Source organism: Gadus macrocephalus, chromosome 18 (assembly GCF_031168955.1).
Source record: "Gadus macrocephalus chromosome 18, ASM3116895v1".
NCBI lineage: Eukaryota > Metazoa > Chordata > Actinopteri > Gadiformes > Gadidae > Gadus > Gadus macrocephalus.
The window spans coordinates 18,797,303-18,815,842 of NC_082399.1; the positions used below are offsets into that span (position 1 = coordinate 18,797,303).

General features: G+C 45.1%; 2 protein-coding genes and 1 long non-coding RNA gene across 3 annotated transcripts in view; 1 reads left to right on the forward strand and 2 right to left on the reverse strand.

Annotated features, from left to right (window-relative positions):
• The first annotated feature begins 6,408 nt into the window (after positions 1-6,408).
• Positions 6,409-7,297, forward strand: LOC132446525 (uncharacterized). Its single transcript, XR_009522900.1, has 3 exons — positions 6,409-6,575; positions 6,934-7,029; positions 7,060-7,297. It is a non-coding gene; the product is annotated as an uncharacterized LOC132446525 (long non-coding RNA).
• A 2,986-nt stretch (positions 7,298-10,283) lies between these two features.
• LOC132446507 (uncharacterized) lies at positions 10,284-12,103 on the reverse strand. Its single transcript, XM_060036838.1, has 3 exons — positions 11,909-12,103; positions 11,630-11,757; positions 10,284-11,507 (listed from the first exon to the last, which is right to left on the reverse strand). Exons 1-3 carry the CDS (start codon positions 11,976-11,978, stop codon positions 11,178-11,180), a joined length of 528 nt encoding a protein of 175 aa, XP_059892821.1. The 5' UTR covers positions 11,979-12,103; the 3' UTR covers positions 10,284-11,177.
• A 5,060-nt stretch (positions 12,104-17,163) lies between these two features.
• The window catches only part of LOC132446482 (wings apart-like protein homolog), a 91,288-nt gene continuing 89,911 nt past the window's right edge, over positions 17,164-18,540 (reverse strand). Inside the window, exon 21 of the mRNA XM_060036797.1 lies at positions 17,164-18,514. The gene's annotated coding sequence lies outside the window, so the exon portion shown is untranslated. The remainder of the gene's footprint in view (positions 18,515-18,540) is intronic.

An 18,540-nucleotide genomic window follows, 5' to 3' on the forward strand; every position in this document is an offset into this window, starting at 1 on the left:
GGTTCCTCGGCGCCGACCACGCCGCGGCTGCTATGGCGGCCCCCGTCTCCTGTGTCGCCTGCCGGGAGCTGCCTGAAGAGGGGATCCTCTCCAGGCATCTCTTCTTTTCCCCTGCGGTGGAACTGGCTGACGCCATCGACCTGTTCAGGGCCGGCCCTTTCGTCGACGATGGCATCATCGACGCCTCCCTGGACGGCGACTCGGCGTCCGGTTTTTCCCGCTCTCGGGTTACAACCGCCACCGTCATACAACACGAGGGTCCGCGCCGGATGACCGATCTCTTCCGGGAGATCATGGGTGAGGCGGCGGCCATCAAAGGGATTCCCATGCCGGCCCCGCCTCTTGCCCCCGTATCTGACGATATGCAGGGGAGTGCTTTCGCACCCCATCTTTTTCCCGGCGGGTTACCCAGTGCCCCTTGTTCCCGCCTTTGCAGCACTTGTTTACTGCTGCAGGTGAGGACCCTTCGACCCTGAAGGCTCCGGTAAGATCCTACACGGATTTCACCAACGTGGAGGGGTGGGCCGATACTCAGGCGAGGGGGATCCCTCGCCTGGAGCCTCCCCTGGCAGCGCTTCTCTCTCCGGGCGCCGGATGGCTCCCTAACGAAAAGCCGCTGCCCCCCGACCGCCTCCAGAAGCAGATTGTCGGCCTAACGGACAGGGTGTTCGTTTGTGCCTCTCAATTCGCGGCGGCGGTCAACAACATCGCCCTGCTCTCCTCTGCCATGGTCTCCTTGTCGGCTGACAGGGAGGCCTACGGCCCGGAGGAAGCCGCAAGATGGCTGGCGGTTTCCCGCTTTTCCAGCGCCATCCTCCAGCTATGCCAGCCGATAGCCGTTTCGGCCGGCCGGCATATGGCGTGGGCTACCATGATTCAAAGGGTCATATGGCTCTCCCACACTGCGGTGCCGGAACGAGAGCAGGCCAGCCTCGTCCAGGGTCCACTAGCGCCGGATGGCCTATTTGGTCCCAGGTTCTCCGAGGTGAGCAGTCAGTCCGTGAGAATCATTCCCGGTTCGGGGCGATTCTCACGGGCTCCACCCGCCAGCAGGCTGGGAGGAAGCGGGGTCTAGGCCGGTCCCAGCATTCCAGGGGGCCGCCTCCGACTCCAGCAGCAGCAGCCGCAGCCGCCGCGCACGGGGAGAGCAGCAGCGCCACGGACCGGGAAGTTCCGGACGCTTGCTCCTACTTTTTCTTTCCCTATTAAAGAAATAAGTAAAGACCGTTCGGCCGAACGGCAGTACATGGTACCTAAAGAGCGATATTCCTCAGGCCACCTGCGTCCTACGCTTGTGGTGCGCTCCTCCATGTTGCCTCTTTCCCCCCCTCAGCCCGGTGGCTGTAGGGTGGCGGTCGGACGGCGTGTTCACATGGCATCTGGTTCACCTGCTTCTAAGAAGTGGCGTCCCTTGGAGCCTCGTGGACGGATCAGAGACTCGTTGCACGAGCCCGTGGATACGGCCGCTTGTACCGGTCTCCTGGTTCCCCACATTATAGGTGAGGAGACTGGTCCGCGCGCTGTGGCTACAGCCTGCGGACAGCGCATGCACACAGGTGCTGCGGCCGGACGGCTCGCTCCCTGTTCAGCGGGCACGAGCGCGACGTCTAGACAGCTCGTTGTTTTTACAACGGCTAGTTCTGTTACGTCTCCTGCGCTCGGTGGTCATCGTGGTTGGACACCACGTTGAGATGGTGCCATATCATACAGTTCAAGCGTCGTCCCCCACCCTTTATGGGGTTGGTGGAGACCCGGCTGCGAGCACGGCTCTAGCAGCAGAGGTGGCACGTCTCTTGGTAAAGGGGGCCATCACTGTCGTTCCCCCCTACGAGTCTCACCTAGGGTTTTATTCCCGCTACTTCCTGGTTTCCAAGAAGTCAGGGGAAAAGAGACCTATTCTGGATCTTCGCGTGTTCAACAGATTCGTTGCCACGAGGAAGTTCAGAATGCTCACTGTCGGAGCATTGTTCCGGTGTGTGAGAGAGGGCGATTGGTTCACATCCCTGGATCTCAAGGATGCTTACTTCCACGTCCCTGTTCGGCAGGCGCACAGGAAGTTTCTCCGCTTTGCCTTTATGGGGATGGCGTACGAGTACCAGTGTCTGCCGTTCGGCTATTCCCTGGCTCCGCGCACCTTCTCGAAGTGTGTGGAGACGGCGTTGGAACCGCTCAGGCGTCAGGGAAAGAGGATTCTCTTCTACCTAGACGACCTGCTTATTCTGAGCAACTCAGAAGAGACCGCGAGAAGGGACACCATGTTGGTGATAAACCATCTCTCCTTCCTGGGTTTTGCCATCAACTGGGAGAAGAGCTCACCGCTCCCCAGCCGGCAGACGGTCTACTCGGGGCTTTGCCTAGACTCAGCCACCATGACTGCGATGCTTTCGCCTCCTCGGCGAGACGCCATCCTGTCGGCGCTCTCCCGTTTTCACGTTCGCAGAAACGTGACCGCACTGTCCACCATGCGCCTGTTAGGGCTGATGGCAGCTGCCCACCCCGTGGTCCCCCTGGGTCTGCTTTTTATGCGCAGACTCCAGCGGTGGTTTGCTCGCCAACGGTTGGACCCCAGGCGACACAAGCTCAGGGTGCTCCTCATTCCCCGTTCGGTGTCGCCAGACCTGGAATATTGGAAAGGACCCTCCGCCCTTCTCAGGGGTGTTCCCCTGGGCAGGGTGGCGTCCTACGTAGTGGTCTTCACGGACGCCTCGTTGACGGGTTGGGGAGGAACGTGCCTCTCTCACTCGGTCGGAGACGAGTGGCGCACGCCCCCTACAGCACACATAAATGTGTTGGAGCTCGACGCTGTGAGGAAAGTGCTGTTTCATTTCTTTCACCTGGTGCGCGTCCGCCACGTTCTGATCAGGACAGACAGCGTGTCGGCGGCGGCGTACATCGACTTCCCCCGACAGGGGGGTGTCCGCTCCCCTGCTCTCCACCGAAAGGCGGTCGAGCTCTGGCTTTTGGCTCATCAGTATCTCCTCAGTCTGTGAGCCCTGCATATCGCGGGCGCCCAGAACTTTGGAGCGGACCTCATGTCTCGAGGCGGTCCCCGCCGAGACGAGTGGCGGTTACATCCCGACATTGTCAGATTTATCTGGCAGAGGTTCGGGACAGCGCAGGTGGACCTCTTCGCGTCCAGGGAGAACACGCACTGCAGGTGGTGGTTCTCCCTCAGCCCTCGGGATCTTCCCCCGTTGGGGGTAGATGCGTTGGCACACACACCTTGGCCGCGGGCTCTCTTGTATGCGTTTCCCTCGCTCCAGCTGATCCTTCCTCTTCTGGAACGGGTCAGACAGGAGAGACTGTCCCTGATATTAGTGGCCCCGGAGAACCGTTCAGCTCTGTGGTTTCCAGAGCTGGCCGCGCTCTCGCGGCCGGCGCCTTGGCCAGTACCGTTCAGGCCTGATGCGCTTTCACAGGCCCACGGGACGGTGCACCACCCGCCCGATGTCTCGGGACGGCTGTTGGTTTGGCTCCTGAGAGGTTGATCCTGCAGGGCAAAGGTTTGCCTGAGACGGTTATCAACACTATTCAGAGTGCTCGTGCGCCTTCTACTTCTTCCCTCTATGCGGCGAAGTGGTGCGCCTTCTCTAATTGGTGTGAGACGAACCACGCTGGGAAGCGTGCTTTCGTTTCAGTTTTCAGTTTTCACGTTTGGAATTTGTTTTGGTACAGTGGAGTTTACAACAGGACAGACAAGACAGGACAAGACATTGCAAATGTAAAGTGCCAAAGTGCAGAGAGCTCACGTGATTGGGTACAACAGACCATTAGATCACTGGATCACTGAGTGGGGAGACTGGTCGGGGGGGGGGCAGTGTATTTAGGAGTCGGATGGCCGTGGGGAAGAAGCTGTGCGAATTTCTAGTTTTTAGAGTCTTTAGTGACCGCAACCTCCTGCCTGAAGGGAGCGGAGCGAAGAGACCGTGGCCTGGGTGTGCTTGGTCCGCCATTATCTTCCTGGCCCTCCCCAGAGCCCTGCTGTTAAACAGGGCCCCAAGGGGGGGCAAGGGGCATCCAATCACCCTCTCCGCCGAGCGTATCACCCGTTGCAGCTTGGCCTTGTCCTTGGCCGCTGCAGCGGGGAACCAGGTGCAAAACTTTGGCCTTCTCAGCCATCCACTGGTCAAGAGATTCTTGCGTGGGGCTAGACGGGTTAGGCCTGTTTCACGCGTGCTTACACCACGCTGGGATCTCCCCACCGTGTTGCACGGATTGTCCAGGGATCCTTTCGAGCCTCTTTCTCAGGCCCCTTTGGATGCCCTGTCATTTAAGACGGCGCTCTTGTTGGCCTTGATTTCTGCCAAGCGGGCCGGTGAGCTAACCGCTCTGTCTGTCAGCCCGAGTTGCTTGTTGCTAAACGAGGACAGCTCCTTCGCGTTGCTCAGACCTAATCCTGCGTTCCTCCCGAAGAACATTAATAGTTCTTTTCGGTCGAGGGATATTGTGCTTAAGGCTTTTCACCCCCCGCCTCATTCTAGTGAGGCGGAGGCGGAGTTGCATCTCCTGTGCCCGGTTCGGGCGTTGGCTATGTATGTGAATCGCTCGGCCGCGTTCCGCTCCACACAACAGTTGTTTGTGTGTTATAACGACGCTAGCAGGGGCCGCGCTCTCTCTAAGCAGCGGTTTTCTCGCTGGGTATGTGAGGGTGTTTGCTTAGCCTACTCTCGGCAGGGCTTGGCGCCACCGTTGGGCGTTAAAGCTCACTCCACACGGAGCGTGGCCGCTTCAACGGCTCTACTCAAGGGCGTTTCGGTGGAAGACATCTGCGCGGCTGCGTCATGGTCTTTCCCCGGCCCCTTTGTCCGTTTTTTACATGTTAGACATGTCCAGGGGCTCACTCGGCAACTCTGTGCTGGAGTCCGGGACCCCTTTTACGGCTTAAGAATATAGACATGTTCTTTAAAGCGGCGTGGTTGGATTTCCTCTCGCCGGCTGGCGAGTTGGACTTGGTTACCAGTCTTACTCTTCCACCTTTTTTCAAACGAAAAACAGGCTAGGGGGTTTTCTATTGGCTCGCCAATTGTCTGGTGGTTTTGTTTACCAGTGTGGCACTCCCGCCGTTTTCTTCAAATAAGAAACGGCCGAGAGAGTCCCATTATTGCAGAGCCGGATTCCGTAGCTCCGCCCCCGGTGGTAGCGGACCTAATGGAAACCGTGTTGCTCTGGTTTTTCTTTTCCTTTTCATGGGTTCCATGAAGCACGGATTAGAGCCGGAGTCTTTACAGACTCACTTTTTTCTCCCTTGATCATTGCCTTGCTTGATCTAGGAGGAATTCGTTTTTTATCAAGCCGTTGTGTTTTACACTTCCTTGGCTTTTTCAGTCTTAATGTGCTCTGGTGACTTAGGTCGTTTTGACTGGGGTCCAGCAGGAGTACATTGATCGGGCTCCGCTCGCAGCTTCACCTTAGCCCATAAGGCGAAGCCTAGACGGCGTAGCCTACATGAAATAGAACGATAGTTATGTTATTATAACTCTAGTTCTATGATTGTAGGCGTAGCCGTCTAGTTTCCCACCTGCTGTACCCTCCAAATGCTGTAAGAAAAGCGTGGAGGATGAGCGACGGTATACACCGCGTTATATAGACACGATACCGTGGGAAATGTGGGCGGTGCCCACGCTGATAGGTGCATAGTTTGAATTTTCGGCGCGCGCACGGGACAAGCCCATAAGGCGAAGCTTAGACAGCTACGCCTACAATCATAGAACTTATTATTAGAAGTTATAACGTAACTATCGTTCTGAAAAAATACATTGCAATGGCGTAAACGTACACCTTTACAAGTTTTTAAAACTAAATATTCAACCTTTCAAAACTTATTTGCAGAATCTCATTTACAAGGTTTCAAAACCGGGAAACAATAAAATACACTGTTAGAACAGTGCCAGATTTGAAACTCTGCAAATGCGTTGGTGAAATTGTTTGAACTTTGAAAATGGGTTGGTGAAAATGAAGATAAAATAGAACACAAAATCATGTTTACAGATGTTTGAATTTTTTTTTGAATTTTTTTCAGGTTATAATCTCTTTTTTCAGTGTTGCAAAACCTTTTTTACAAGGTGTTGAGTTTTCAAACCCAGATTTACAAGCCTTTGAAACTTTTTTTTTCAGGTTTGAATTATGGCAGGAAACTGGCTTCATAAACGTGTGGATGCTCAGATCGATCCGAGAAGGGTTACCACACATATGGCTTCCCCAAGCCATATATGGATGGCAATGGTCAGCCGTCAAAACGTACAAGTGAGGTGTCAGCAACAGTCAAAAACTATGTAATGTAAGTAATGTTCACATCACTTGCTAGCATTTCAAAGCATAATAATTCTAAGTGTAGAGAATTATGACTTTTCAATATTTGAAGTGCAATGGAAACTGATCTTACATGCCTACCTACAGTTACACTTTGAAGATGACCAATTCACTGCCACAAAAAGAGAAGGGATGTTGATGTTGAGGCCCGATGCAGTCCGTTTTCATTCATCGCCCTAAGCCGAAGAGGAGGAAACCCCCTTCTGTGAGGGTGCCTCCAGAACCAAGTGCAACAGACCACACATATTGCGCCAAATTAAACTTCGGTATGATCCATGCAGCTAACAATATTCCCCATTCCATGTAATTTAAGGATAGACTATACTCCTATTGAGATTACATAATTCATATTTGTACAGATTAAAAAACAACCAGAGGTCAGGGATTCTTTGAGGATTTGCACACAATGTAGATAATCGACACATTTCTACCTAATTAACAATTGCCGGTAGATCCATCTATACATTTTATTGGTTTCTGATTGTGGCAGATGATTTTATTCACATTACAGAAATGTTTCGCTTTAATACATTTTCTTACATTGCCTTACATTGGAGATGACAGTAGTTGCAAATGCAAAGGCAAAATACATATAACAGCAACATTACCTTGTAATTGTTACAGAGATTGAGGGAGAAATTGAGGTGGATTTCAAGAGCGATGAAAAGGACATGACAGGAGACACAGAGAGCAATCAAGAGGCCACTTTGCCAGGGGCAGGTGATTCAGGGGCAGGTGATCCAGGGCCAGGTGATCCAGGGACCAGACTGCCAGGGACTGATGGGGCGACTGTGGAGGACCCAATAAGGCAACTAGAAAAGTTAATGAGAAGGAGAGTAGAGAGGGCTCTTGTAAAACAAAAAATAATAAATTTGGCACTAAGAAAGAGAAACAATTCAGTCAACAAGAAGTTAAAACGAAACAGCCATACAGGTTAAATTCACCGCCCATCATAATCAGCATTGTTGAAGCGGCGGCATCTTTAGGGCTTCATAATAATAATAATAATAATAAATTCAATTTATAAAGCGCCTTTCAAGGTACCCAAGGTCTCTTTACAAGAGGTGTACACAGGGGGGGGGGGGGCAGGTTAATGGCCATAGGCCTCTAAGAAGAGGTGTGCCTTCAGGAGCTTTTTGAAGGACTCCACTGAAGTGGCACAGCGGATATGGAGGGGGAGCAGATTCCACAGAGTGGGGGCAGAGGCGCAGAAGGCCCTGTCCCCAAAGGTCTTGAGTCTGGTGCGGGGGGTTTCCAGCTGGTCCTTAGCAGAGGACCTGAGGGACCGCAGGGGGGTGTAGGGATGGAGGAGGTCAGAGAGGTAACGGGGGGCCAGAGCATGCAGGGACTTGTAGGTGAGTAGGAGGATTTTAAACTTGATCCGGGACTTAACAGGTAACCAGTGGAGTTGCATCAGGATGGGGGTGATGTGCTGCCAGGGCTTAGTGCCAGTTAAAACCCTGGCAGCTGGAGGGGAGACCTGTGAGGATGGAATTACAATAGTCCAGACGGGTGGAGATGAAGCAGTGGATGAGTGTTTCAGTGACTGAGTCTGAGAGTGAGGGTCGGAGTCTTGCAATGTTTCTCAGATGGAAGAATGCAGATTTTGTGGTGTTGTTGATATGAGGCTGAAATGACAGGGTGGGGTCAAGGATGACACCCAGGTTGCGGACTACGGGGGATGGGGTGATAGGGCAGCCATCCACTTCCAGCAGAAGATGTGCTGAACATCACACTCTTAAAACAGATGTGTTAATATCAACACAAGTTGTGTCAATTCCCAACACACTAATGTGTCTATATAGGGACCACACATATTGTGTTACTTTTTTTTAACACACCTGTGTTAAAAAAGATTTTCACACAGTAATTGTGTCAAATATAACACAATATGTGTGGTCCCTATATAGACACATTAGTGTGTTAATAAATGTTCATAATAATTTGCATTTAAATGAGCACACCCAATGTAGAAAAATGTTAATTTATTTTACAATCATGAGAATAAAGATATTTCCATACAATCGATACATTTCATACAATACAATCAATCAATCAATCGTTTTTAAGGATAAACATTTCATACAATACAATCAATAATTTCATACAATACAATCAATCGTTTTTAAGAATATAACATTTCATACAATACAATCAATCAATCAATAGTTTTTAAGGATATAACATTTCATACAATACAATCAATCAATCAATAGTTTTTACGAATATAACATTTCATACAATACAATCAATCAATAGTTTTTAAGAATATAACATTTCATACAATACAATCAATCAATAGTTTTTAAGAATATAACATTTCATACAATACAATCAATCAATCGTTTTTAAGAATATTTATTTATTTAAAAACTATTTTATTTATTTAAAAACATTTATTTAAAAACGTACACAATTTTGTACCTGGGATTTAAGTAAACTCTATCTCCCCTAAAACTTGACGTCAATGGTCTGACATCTGCGAGGTCTTTCATGCTCACCAGTTCAAACATATCATTTTTTTCCACCACATAAGCATAGTAATGATTGTCAAAAAACTGAACTGATAAAATTTGGACAAACATAAACAACTCTTTGTCACATTCTGGAAGGATGTGAATTATTTCACCGAACTGGCATTCACCTCTTAAATCATATTTAAGGGGGACTACACTGCCTGTTCTATATGTCTGACCGAACACACTAACTGTGTGTGCAACATGAACCGTGCTTAAAATGTCAAGATTTTCATCCTTTATATGCAGTTTTTCAAGGAGCAGCTCACTGAGTCCTAAAGAGCCTACAATGACAGGAAAAGCATTTGGAACTGATATTTCTCTCTCAAGTGGCTTCCCAAATTTCCAGCTGTACATACTCTGTATTTGGTTCTTGTAAGCCAGTGTTTTGGATATGTTTTTAAAGTTACAGACTACATGAGCCTGACGTTTCATTGGACAGTGTTTACTTTCAAACCTCATGCACCATAACTTAACAAGCGGTCCAAACATTACAATCATTCTACCATAGTGAATCATGAAATGGTGCTTAGGGATAAGTCGCCTGTCTGGGTAGAGTGTCTTAAACATGTTGTGATGGTCTATAACCAACTGCTTCAAAAACACACCCAGTCCGTTTGTGACTACAGGTGCAAATATTATACTGCATATTTCTCTCAGAAGAAGGAACAGTTTCCAATGTGAACTCTGCCTACTTACTAGGTCTCCTATCATTAGTGGCAAAAAGAGTAAGAGACACCACATTTGGCTGGCTGTTTGCCTGACAGCATTTTCATTTGTTCTAAGATTCAAAATCACAGATGGCTTGTTCTTTTCATTCATGTAACCATAATCAAAGCTTGATATTCTATCGTTTAGCTGCTCCAATGTAAACAGATTATCTTCATATATTAACTGTCGCAGCAACAGCTTTACTTCCAAAGGAGCAACACCTTCTAATACATCATGCATTATGTCTACACAAACACCCTCTGTTACATGGAAGTATTTAAGTGTATTCAAACAAGAGTCCTGCTTGATGCCTGTGATAGTGGAATTGTTCAGCATAACATGTTGTTGATAATTGTCTTTAGTACGCTTTTCAAACTCATCTTCTTCAAAAACATGTTGAACTTTTTCTTTGTCAGCTAAGCAGAAGTGACAAAACACATTAGCTGAAAAACTCTCCAAATACCCAAAGGGAATGACACGCAAGGTTGTCAGCTGTCAAAAGGCAAATGGTACCATTTGCAAATGCGTTTGACCTTTGATGTCAACTGCAATACCATGACTTTCCAGATATTTAATGTTGTCTAACAATGGCTGTAGTATTTTTGTAAACCCATAGGTTTCTTTGTCTATAGAGTTAAAAAGGAGACACAAATGAATGTTTGCCAGAGATGAGTTGTACTCTGCAGGCAAGTTCCTCAAGGAAAAATACACAGCTCCCATTTTGTGTATTTTGGTTTAGTGGTCTCTACATCGTCAAAATAAAGTTGTATCTGTAATGCATCTGGATATCTACTGTACAGAGGATGAGTAGCAAACTGTGCACCATCGCTATAGTCTCGCATTTTACCATCTATACTTTTATTAGACTCCATGTAAAGGCTCTGCATTTTCTCGCTGCTAAAAAGAAATCTGATGGTGTCAATAATAGGAATGTACTGACATGTGTCTGACATCAGCACCTGTGTCATTTGTCCATTTTTTCTGGCAGTATCTGCCCTATGCCCTAAGAATATGTCTGTTGGTTTCACAAGACACTTTTTATCAGAGAAGTATTTGGTCATTTTATAGGGAGTGTCAACATCTTCAAACATTTTCCTCCCATTTTCCAATTCTTGCATCAAAGTTTTAAAAGCATCGTCATCATGAGGTAAAGAATGGGCATCTATAAAGGAGAGCATTTTCTCTTCAACAATGTCTATAGTTCGGTCTAGGACTTCTTTGGCACATGTAACACTCCTCTGCACATCAGTGAGAGTTGTATTAGGTGAGGAATACATTTGGGCTACAAATGCAGATGCGCAATCATTAAGAGTTGCTGAATCCGCTGTTCTGAGATCTACTGTGGCTTCTTCTGGAATTGGTTCATTATCAATTTCATCATCATTCAACAAATTACAACATTCCAAGTGTCCTGGGACATAATCAATTTGTTCATTTGATATAACTTTTGAATGGTCTTTCTTAAGGTGTTTTCTATAGGAGTTTAGATTGTGATATGTTCTTTGGCAGTTGTTCTGGCAACATACAATTTGAAAGTCTTGGGAATCTGATAAAGCATGAAAGGTTCTAAGATGCCGGATAAGCTTCCTGGCTTCTCCTCCAATGACGCGCTTGCACCTTGGGCACACATACATGGCTTATTTATGATATAGCCTGGAGCTTGGAGATAAGCTCAATAACTTTAGATCTTTTGTTTACAGAAATTGGTAATTCATAAATATGCTCCAGGAAGGAGAAGACAGACTGCAGTTGGACAGGGTACTTAAGATTGCAAACCCAATACATCTTGAAGAGCTTGTCAATTGCGCAGGTCAGCCCTTCATCTCCAAGTGGCACAGCAATCTTGTCACTTTTGGCGACGATCAGATACTGCTGGGCAGCTCCACTTGGGTGTCCAATGCACACGATGCTTGGCTGGTGGCCCCTCGATGGATCAGGATTATCAAGCAATGATGAAATGCTCGTTCCAGGCTGTAACACAAAACGTTTGAATTACTACATTAGTAAACCAGCATGGGGAGGAGACCACAACACAACATCAGGAGGTTCATTGAACAGTGATGCAACCAAAAAGTCATAAGACACAAACATACTTGCACAAAGTCCATGAGGTAGGAAATGGCTGATTTAACACTGCAGCGACTCCATCCAGCCCCTCGTCCTGATGCCGTTGGTGGAAGAAGGTGCGTGAGCACCTGAAGTGCTTTGAAGCAAAGCATGTCTACATGAAAATATTAGAATCCAAATTAGAGATCTACCCTTACACAAGATTAAGTCATCTTGAACAATTAAACTGGCTTCAGTAATTATCCATTGCATAAAAGTTATAAGTGCATTTCCCCCCCTATCTTCCTGAATGCGACCCAACATACCATCACTGTTGTTCCCGGTGGTTGAAGGATTTTCCAGATCCTCAGACATCTCCAACGCAGCAACCTTCATCAGCTTAGGGATGATATTTGTCTCCCATTTGCGAAGGAAAAGATCAGCCTTCCCCTCGAACTGTTTATCGAAGTCTAAATCCAACTAAAATGTACAAAGATAAATATTCAATACAATTTGTTCATTTGAATTTACAGGGTATATTACTGAGGTATTGGGGGGTGCTTCAAAGGACAGATACACTGTAGCTAAAAAAGAAATAATAGTATTAAGAGTTTGCTTACCAGGTGTGGCATGTCAACGAATCGTGGATACTGATTAAATATCTCAGCCAATGATGGAGATTGTGTTGTGATCCATATTCTTCTGTGAGTGTAGGTCCGGTCCATAGCACGCTTTATTGTTGAGAGGTTTTCAGGTGAGGGCTTCATTCTCTTTGCCAGGGTTACCCACTCACTCACATCCTCGTCTGTGTTTGCCATAGACGAGGTCAAAGTCAGAGTTACAGTGCCACAGGTTTTGTTCTTCCGGCGATATCTTCTCTGGCTTTCCTCCATGTCCCTTCTCAGGTTTCGAAGTTTCATTTCAATGAAACCGCTGTGAGAGGCTGGATCATAGTAGTGTTCCTTTTCATGGGTTGAAGTGAGAGAGTGGACATGAGGCATACAATAGCAACAAAACACATTTCTGAAACCATTAACATTTGGTACATTAGTAAAATGTGGGGTGGGAAGGTAAACATATTTTTGTTTTCACTTACATATCCTTCATTGTGTTCCTGGATTTTGACACTCAATTTTGGAAACGTGGTGACAACATTCTTGGCAAGACGCACCTTGTCATCACTGGATGGGTAACTAATAAATAACAGACAGCATCAACCAAACCATTTCTAAACACACATTGAAGAGTTCAGAAGTCCACATGACATTTTTTTTGGTAAATTGGAAAAAACACAGCTGGCATGAATATCGTATAGTAGGCACTGATAATATTTCCCTTTATATCATATCTCATTTTTCACAGAAGTGGTTTTTAGAGGTTTTTGCACCTAAACTCTTCTATTAGTAACATGTATTGCCATCAGCTATACTCACACTTCAGATGTATTGACTAAAATACACATTTTAAGTATGATATAAGAACAAATTTCACTCCACTGTCAATACTTTGAATCTCACACTCTGACAGTGTCAACTTACAATCCTCGTCTCTCCACAAGATTGCTGACAGCAACCCTCACAAGAAGCATCCTGTTTTTGGTGGATATCGTGCCAGATTTCTCATACTCTGCTATTATGTTTGGAGCTTTTGATTTAATTAGCACTTTTAGTGCCTCCAATCCACTGTCGTCCAGCCTGCCCATGGGCTCATGGGCAGAATGAGTCTGTCTTGGCAGGGGAGGAGGCTGGAGAAAAACACAAACAAAAGCAAAAGTGTATGAGCCATTGGTGCATTTTAAAATCCCTAAACAAACATTTAAAACACAGGACTGCACAATTACTTGAAAAGTTAGAAACAACTATTCAACCAAATCGTATTCAAAGCTTTCTTATCATACAGCCTTACCGAACATATCAGTTCAATTTCTTCCTCCGCTAGCCCAGATACAGATACATTTACGATCTCCGCTAGCCCAGATCCCGACCGGAAAAATAACTGAAATTTATCAAGCTCGTTGATGTCTGTGTTCTGATCTGCATCAATAAATTCATTAAAGTCTGCATTATACTTCAGAAATCGATCTATATAAACTTCAGGAGGTAGGCCATCTTGAGATTTTCCTTCATCAAGTAATTCCTTTGCATTGTTTAGATGGTAAACTCTCTTACAGATCTCTCTGCCGTCTAGGTATATAGACGCCAGTATTTTTTTTAAGATAGCCTCCATTTGCTGATGAAGAGAAGAAAAACAAGGTTTTAGTCATTATTCACTACAATAAAAAAAAACCGACACCCACTTCTACCATTGCCATTGTTTTGCTAGCTAATCAAGCCATGTAGCACGGGTCAAAAAGTAAGATTAGATTTATAGATAGTGCCGTATTTGAGTAATGAAATCTTACCGAACTGTGTTTTATTTGATCCCCTTATTTGATCCGTCACTCTGTTGTAGAACTGAAGAGAAAAATACATTTAAACAGGTCAGGAACAGACAATACAATGACCATTACTCGAGCTATGCATTCAAGTTCACAGGAGAATGCTCCCGATTCCATTGTGCCTTGCCCATTGTGCCTTGGGGGGGACTAACAAAGTAAACTTAAAAGGCATTTCACAACAAATTATCGTATAGTAGGCACTGATAATATTTCACAGCGATAAAATGTAATGCTGGTGTGCCGTGAGATTATTTTCAGAGAATACATATATTGTGCTTCGAGAGAAAAAGGTTTGGGGAAAACTGATTTACACCACTGGCGCAGCTCTGTTATACAAAATGGCGCAAACTAGCCAACACCGCATGCAAAATAGCTAGCTCTAAAGCTATGACCAAAGAGTATCTATGATATGTGCTTAAAAGAGCCTTCGTCATTAGAAAACGATAGATGTTACTAGCCAGGTTTTTACTATCTCTAACTCTCCATGTTTTCAATAGCGAATAAAAAAATGCTAACCAATTTTACAGATTAAATTATCCAGGTTGTCTATCTAGCTAACTTCAACCGTTAACGTTGCCTACTAACAGGTAGCTTACATAAGCTAACGACGTTAGCTACGAACTGAAGGTTGTCAGCATAGACATATAGAATTCATATTATTGTTAGTAATTATATATGTCTATGCTGACAACCTTCAGTTCATAGCTAATTACTAATAATTCTATATGTCTATGGTTGTCAGTACAAGCTAGCTAGTAAATGGGTGCCATGCCGTAATTCCGACGCCTCATTGTTCCGACGTCTCAATGTTCCGAAATATTTCCCATTAGATCGACATGCCACTATTCCGACGGTTCAATGTTTCGAAAACGAAACCCATTGGTCCGAAGGTCCGTTAGTCCGACTTTTCAAAAAGGAGGCGCATTAGGCCGACGGTTCAATATGCCGAATAGGAAAAATAGTTTTATACCTTGCTCGCTCCCCCTCTCTCTCACTCTCACTCTGTCTCCAAAATACAACCTAGGCCTACATATCACGTTCACGATGAATTTTGGAGGGCAAAAAGACAACGCTTCACTTCATTTCGACACGGTGTTGCAGCACCATGGACAGAGAGCGGAGGTCTAATAATTCTCAACACGGGCACACACACACACACACACACACTGACAGAGTGAGAGAGAGAGGGAGCGAGCGAGGTATAAAACTCCGTCGGCCTAATGCGCCTCCTTTTTGAAAAGTCGGACTAACGGACCTTCGGACAAATGGGTTTCGATTTCGGAACATTGAACCGTCGGAATAGTGGCATGTCGATCTAATGGGAAATATTTCGGAACATTGAGACGTCGGAACAATGAGGCGTCGGAATTACGGGCAGGCCCCAGTAAATGTTAGCCAGAGCCTCATTATGGCTCTGGTGTTAGCTACACTTACATAACTACCACCATTCAGCACACCAGCATGACACAACGAGCCTCTCATCGTCAAATACAATGCCAGGGTATTAAGCTTTTTATTTTTGCGAACTCAAGTAAAGTACAAAGACATTAAACATTACCTTTTAGTCTTCTGCTTCTTCTGCTTTAGTCTTCTGCTGTCGAGTGTCGCGTCAGTTAAAACTCCGTGGTTACCAGTGCATCTTTCAAAAAAGAACGTTCTATTTGGGCGCGCAAAGATGTTGAACTTGAAGTAGTGATGTGATTGGTCAATGTTTTGACACATGTTGTGTGCGTCCACTCATTAGATCAAACAACACACAATTTGTAGAAAACAACACAATATGTGTCTAATCGTTAATAACACACACATTGTGTCAGCTAACAACACATTTGTTTTAAGAGTGCACCCTTTCCAGGATATAATTAAACTAACACTGTTATTTCTGATAGCTATCGCATCATAAAACCCGTCATTACATCAACCTAAATGATCCTAGTAATTCAACATAAATAACTAACTAAATAAAAGTTAGATTCACTACTGAACTTCGTAATTGTTGGTGTAGATACCTTCACCTGGCGAAGTCGAGCTAACAAACCAGCAGGCAATCGGTCGTCTACCAAGATAAATATATGTATAATTACGCTGTGCATTTACAAATAAATATCAGTATTTGCATCATAAAGGTCCTGATACAATACAGACAGTTGACAATTCAAAAGAGGTAGCCATTTAATCAATTTACCCCTGGAGATAGCTTCACAGATGGCGAAGTTGAGCTAACAAACTAGGAGTCAATCGGCCGTCTACCAAGATAAATATATAGATAATTACGCTGGGCATTTACAAATAAATATCAGTGTATGCGTCATAAAGGGCCTCTGATACAATATAGACAGTTGACGATTCTAAAGAGGTAGCTATTTAAACAATTTACCTCAGAAGTTACTCGACGGCCAGCAATGGAAATGAATGATCTCCTACGCCGTAAAATGGTTGTTTGGAACTATTCGAGGCTCCATAACCCGGAAGTAGGCGCTACAACGGAGTCCAATGGAAGTGTCGCCACTCTCTTATATCTACCACTCTGGTTGAGGGGAGTGTCTTATGTCCGCACGGTCCCCGTCCGAGGAAAAGGGGCATGTTCATGCGTGTCGCTAGGCAACGTCCTCAGACCTCCGAGACGGATGATAATAAAACGCACCATTATTCTAGAGCCAATGCCCAGAAAAGCAGGCGGAAGATGTTTTCCTGAAACTACCACGAGTTTTGAAAGCAAGGTGACTCGTCGCGTCGGAAGTTATCACAGGTATTTGACGTTTTTCATCCAAGAATGCATTCTGACACATGGCGAACGAAGCCGCGTGCCTCATCTGAAACTCCCCTATTAGAACATGCTGGAGCATTGGGCCAAAGGAAAGTGTGTGCATCAATCTTGTCTTTGTCCATAATGGACTGAATAAAGTAGATAAAATAAAAATACGAACTGAAATCTGCACAAAGGCTTTTCTTAGAAATTTTTTTTTTCTTTACTTCCAACTGGATTCAGCAAAAGCAGAGCAGAGAAAAATAGGGAAATATAACTAAGTATTTAGAAAGTTCACTTGAAAATGAAAGGAAGCTCAATTTGCTTCGATTATTTTGATCATTAGACTCCGGTTATAAGAACGAGAGCAGCACAAAAATAGACAATACAAGCGGATGTACTGAAAGTAGCAATTTTTTATTTGTTTTTAAAATGATTTACAGGTAACCAAAGACATCTTTCTGGAAATTGATACAAAGAACATGGTTTTCTGCAGTTGGTTCAGGGAACCTTGTCTGTCTATTGAAACGACACGTGGGAAAAACAGCTGTATAAAATAAAAAATAGAGTCCCATTCTGAAAAGTAGAGTCTACTAGTCTAGATTTTGTTTTCTTTCCGTAAGCAACCTATTTACATGTATGTACAAAACTTGTTCCATTCCTCCAGATGTGAATAAAGCTCTTTAATGTTAAAGGATTACAAGGAGTTTGTTGGGTTTTGATTGGACCAAAGAGAGGCTCTGAGGTCTCATGTTTGGAAGTGGACGACAGAAGAGTCAGAAATCAAATAAATTAGGGTGACGGGTCAGAGGTCAATACAATACCTGTGTGGGAGATGGACAGTATAGGAGAAATTAGAAACATTTGGAAAATAAATGTAGGGGCCAAACTACTATAAAAAAAAATCTAATCGCTTAGGAAACCAACAGAGTATGGGCTATTGTAACCATGGAAACAGTCTGTCTCAAATCATTTGGATGGTACCTCATCTGATATTCAACATTTCTAAATTCCAAAATTACTCAGTTTTTGGTAAAAAATGTTATAAATGGCCATGCAGTGACATTCTGGGACCACATGTTGGCTGTTTTAAGGTCTTGAGTAGGAGACGACAACAAATCAGAAGGACTTTACTTCTTAAAGGAATCATTTTACAACATGGAACGAGTGACCAACCAAGAAATAAATAATATATATAAAAAACATAAAGCAGAGGTAGATCGAGATTAAGAGGGTTAATTACCACTGGAAGAGTAAGTATCGTGAAAAAATTTCTACAATTACTGACGCTTTATTCATTTGGATGTGATACGTCTTTTACTAATTAAGCTTGTTAGTCGTTATATTTTGCAAATCTTTTGCAAATCGTTTTTAGGTGATTAAAAAAATTCCTTCCCCTCCAACCTGCCCAGATTCTACAGTCAAACCCACACAGCCCAAACCTCAGGGGGGTACCTCTTAATAAAATACCTCCCTGTTGACAGATCAACAGAGGGAAAAAAAGCTTAAACCAATCAATCAATGGAGAGCAAGATGGGGTCAGGGGTCATGGACGGCATCTCCAGCAGAGTTGCTGGAATCCAAAACATGTGTCACTCCATGTCTGTTGGGAGCGGGGAGACGTGGGGCGTCTGATGATGGCCGAGTGCATAAAGGGCCACTACTCTCCGTCTGATTAAAGGAGCTGAGGCCAGCTTAGCGTGGAGGAGACAACAGCACAGGGAGTTCACCTTCAATCTGAAGCCAAAGCTTGATGTTGAAATGGTTCTGTCACC

Bases quoted from the DNA above. Each gene is read 5' to 3' on its own strand.
- LOC132446507 (XM_060036838.1), bottom strand. From the start codon at position 11,978: ATGAAGGTTGCTGCGTTGGAGATGTCTGAGGATCTGGAAAATCCTTCA. The intron at 11,758-11,908 runs GTATGTTGGGTC...ATTTTCATGTAG, and splicing joins CACCGGGAACAACAGTGATG to ACATGCTTTGCTTCAAAGCA. The intron at 11,508-11,629 runs GTATGTTTGTGT...TTTGTGTTACAG, and splicing joins ACCTCATGGACTTTGTGCAA to CCTGGAACGAGCATTTCATC.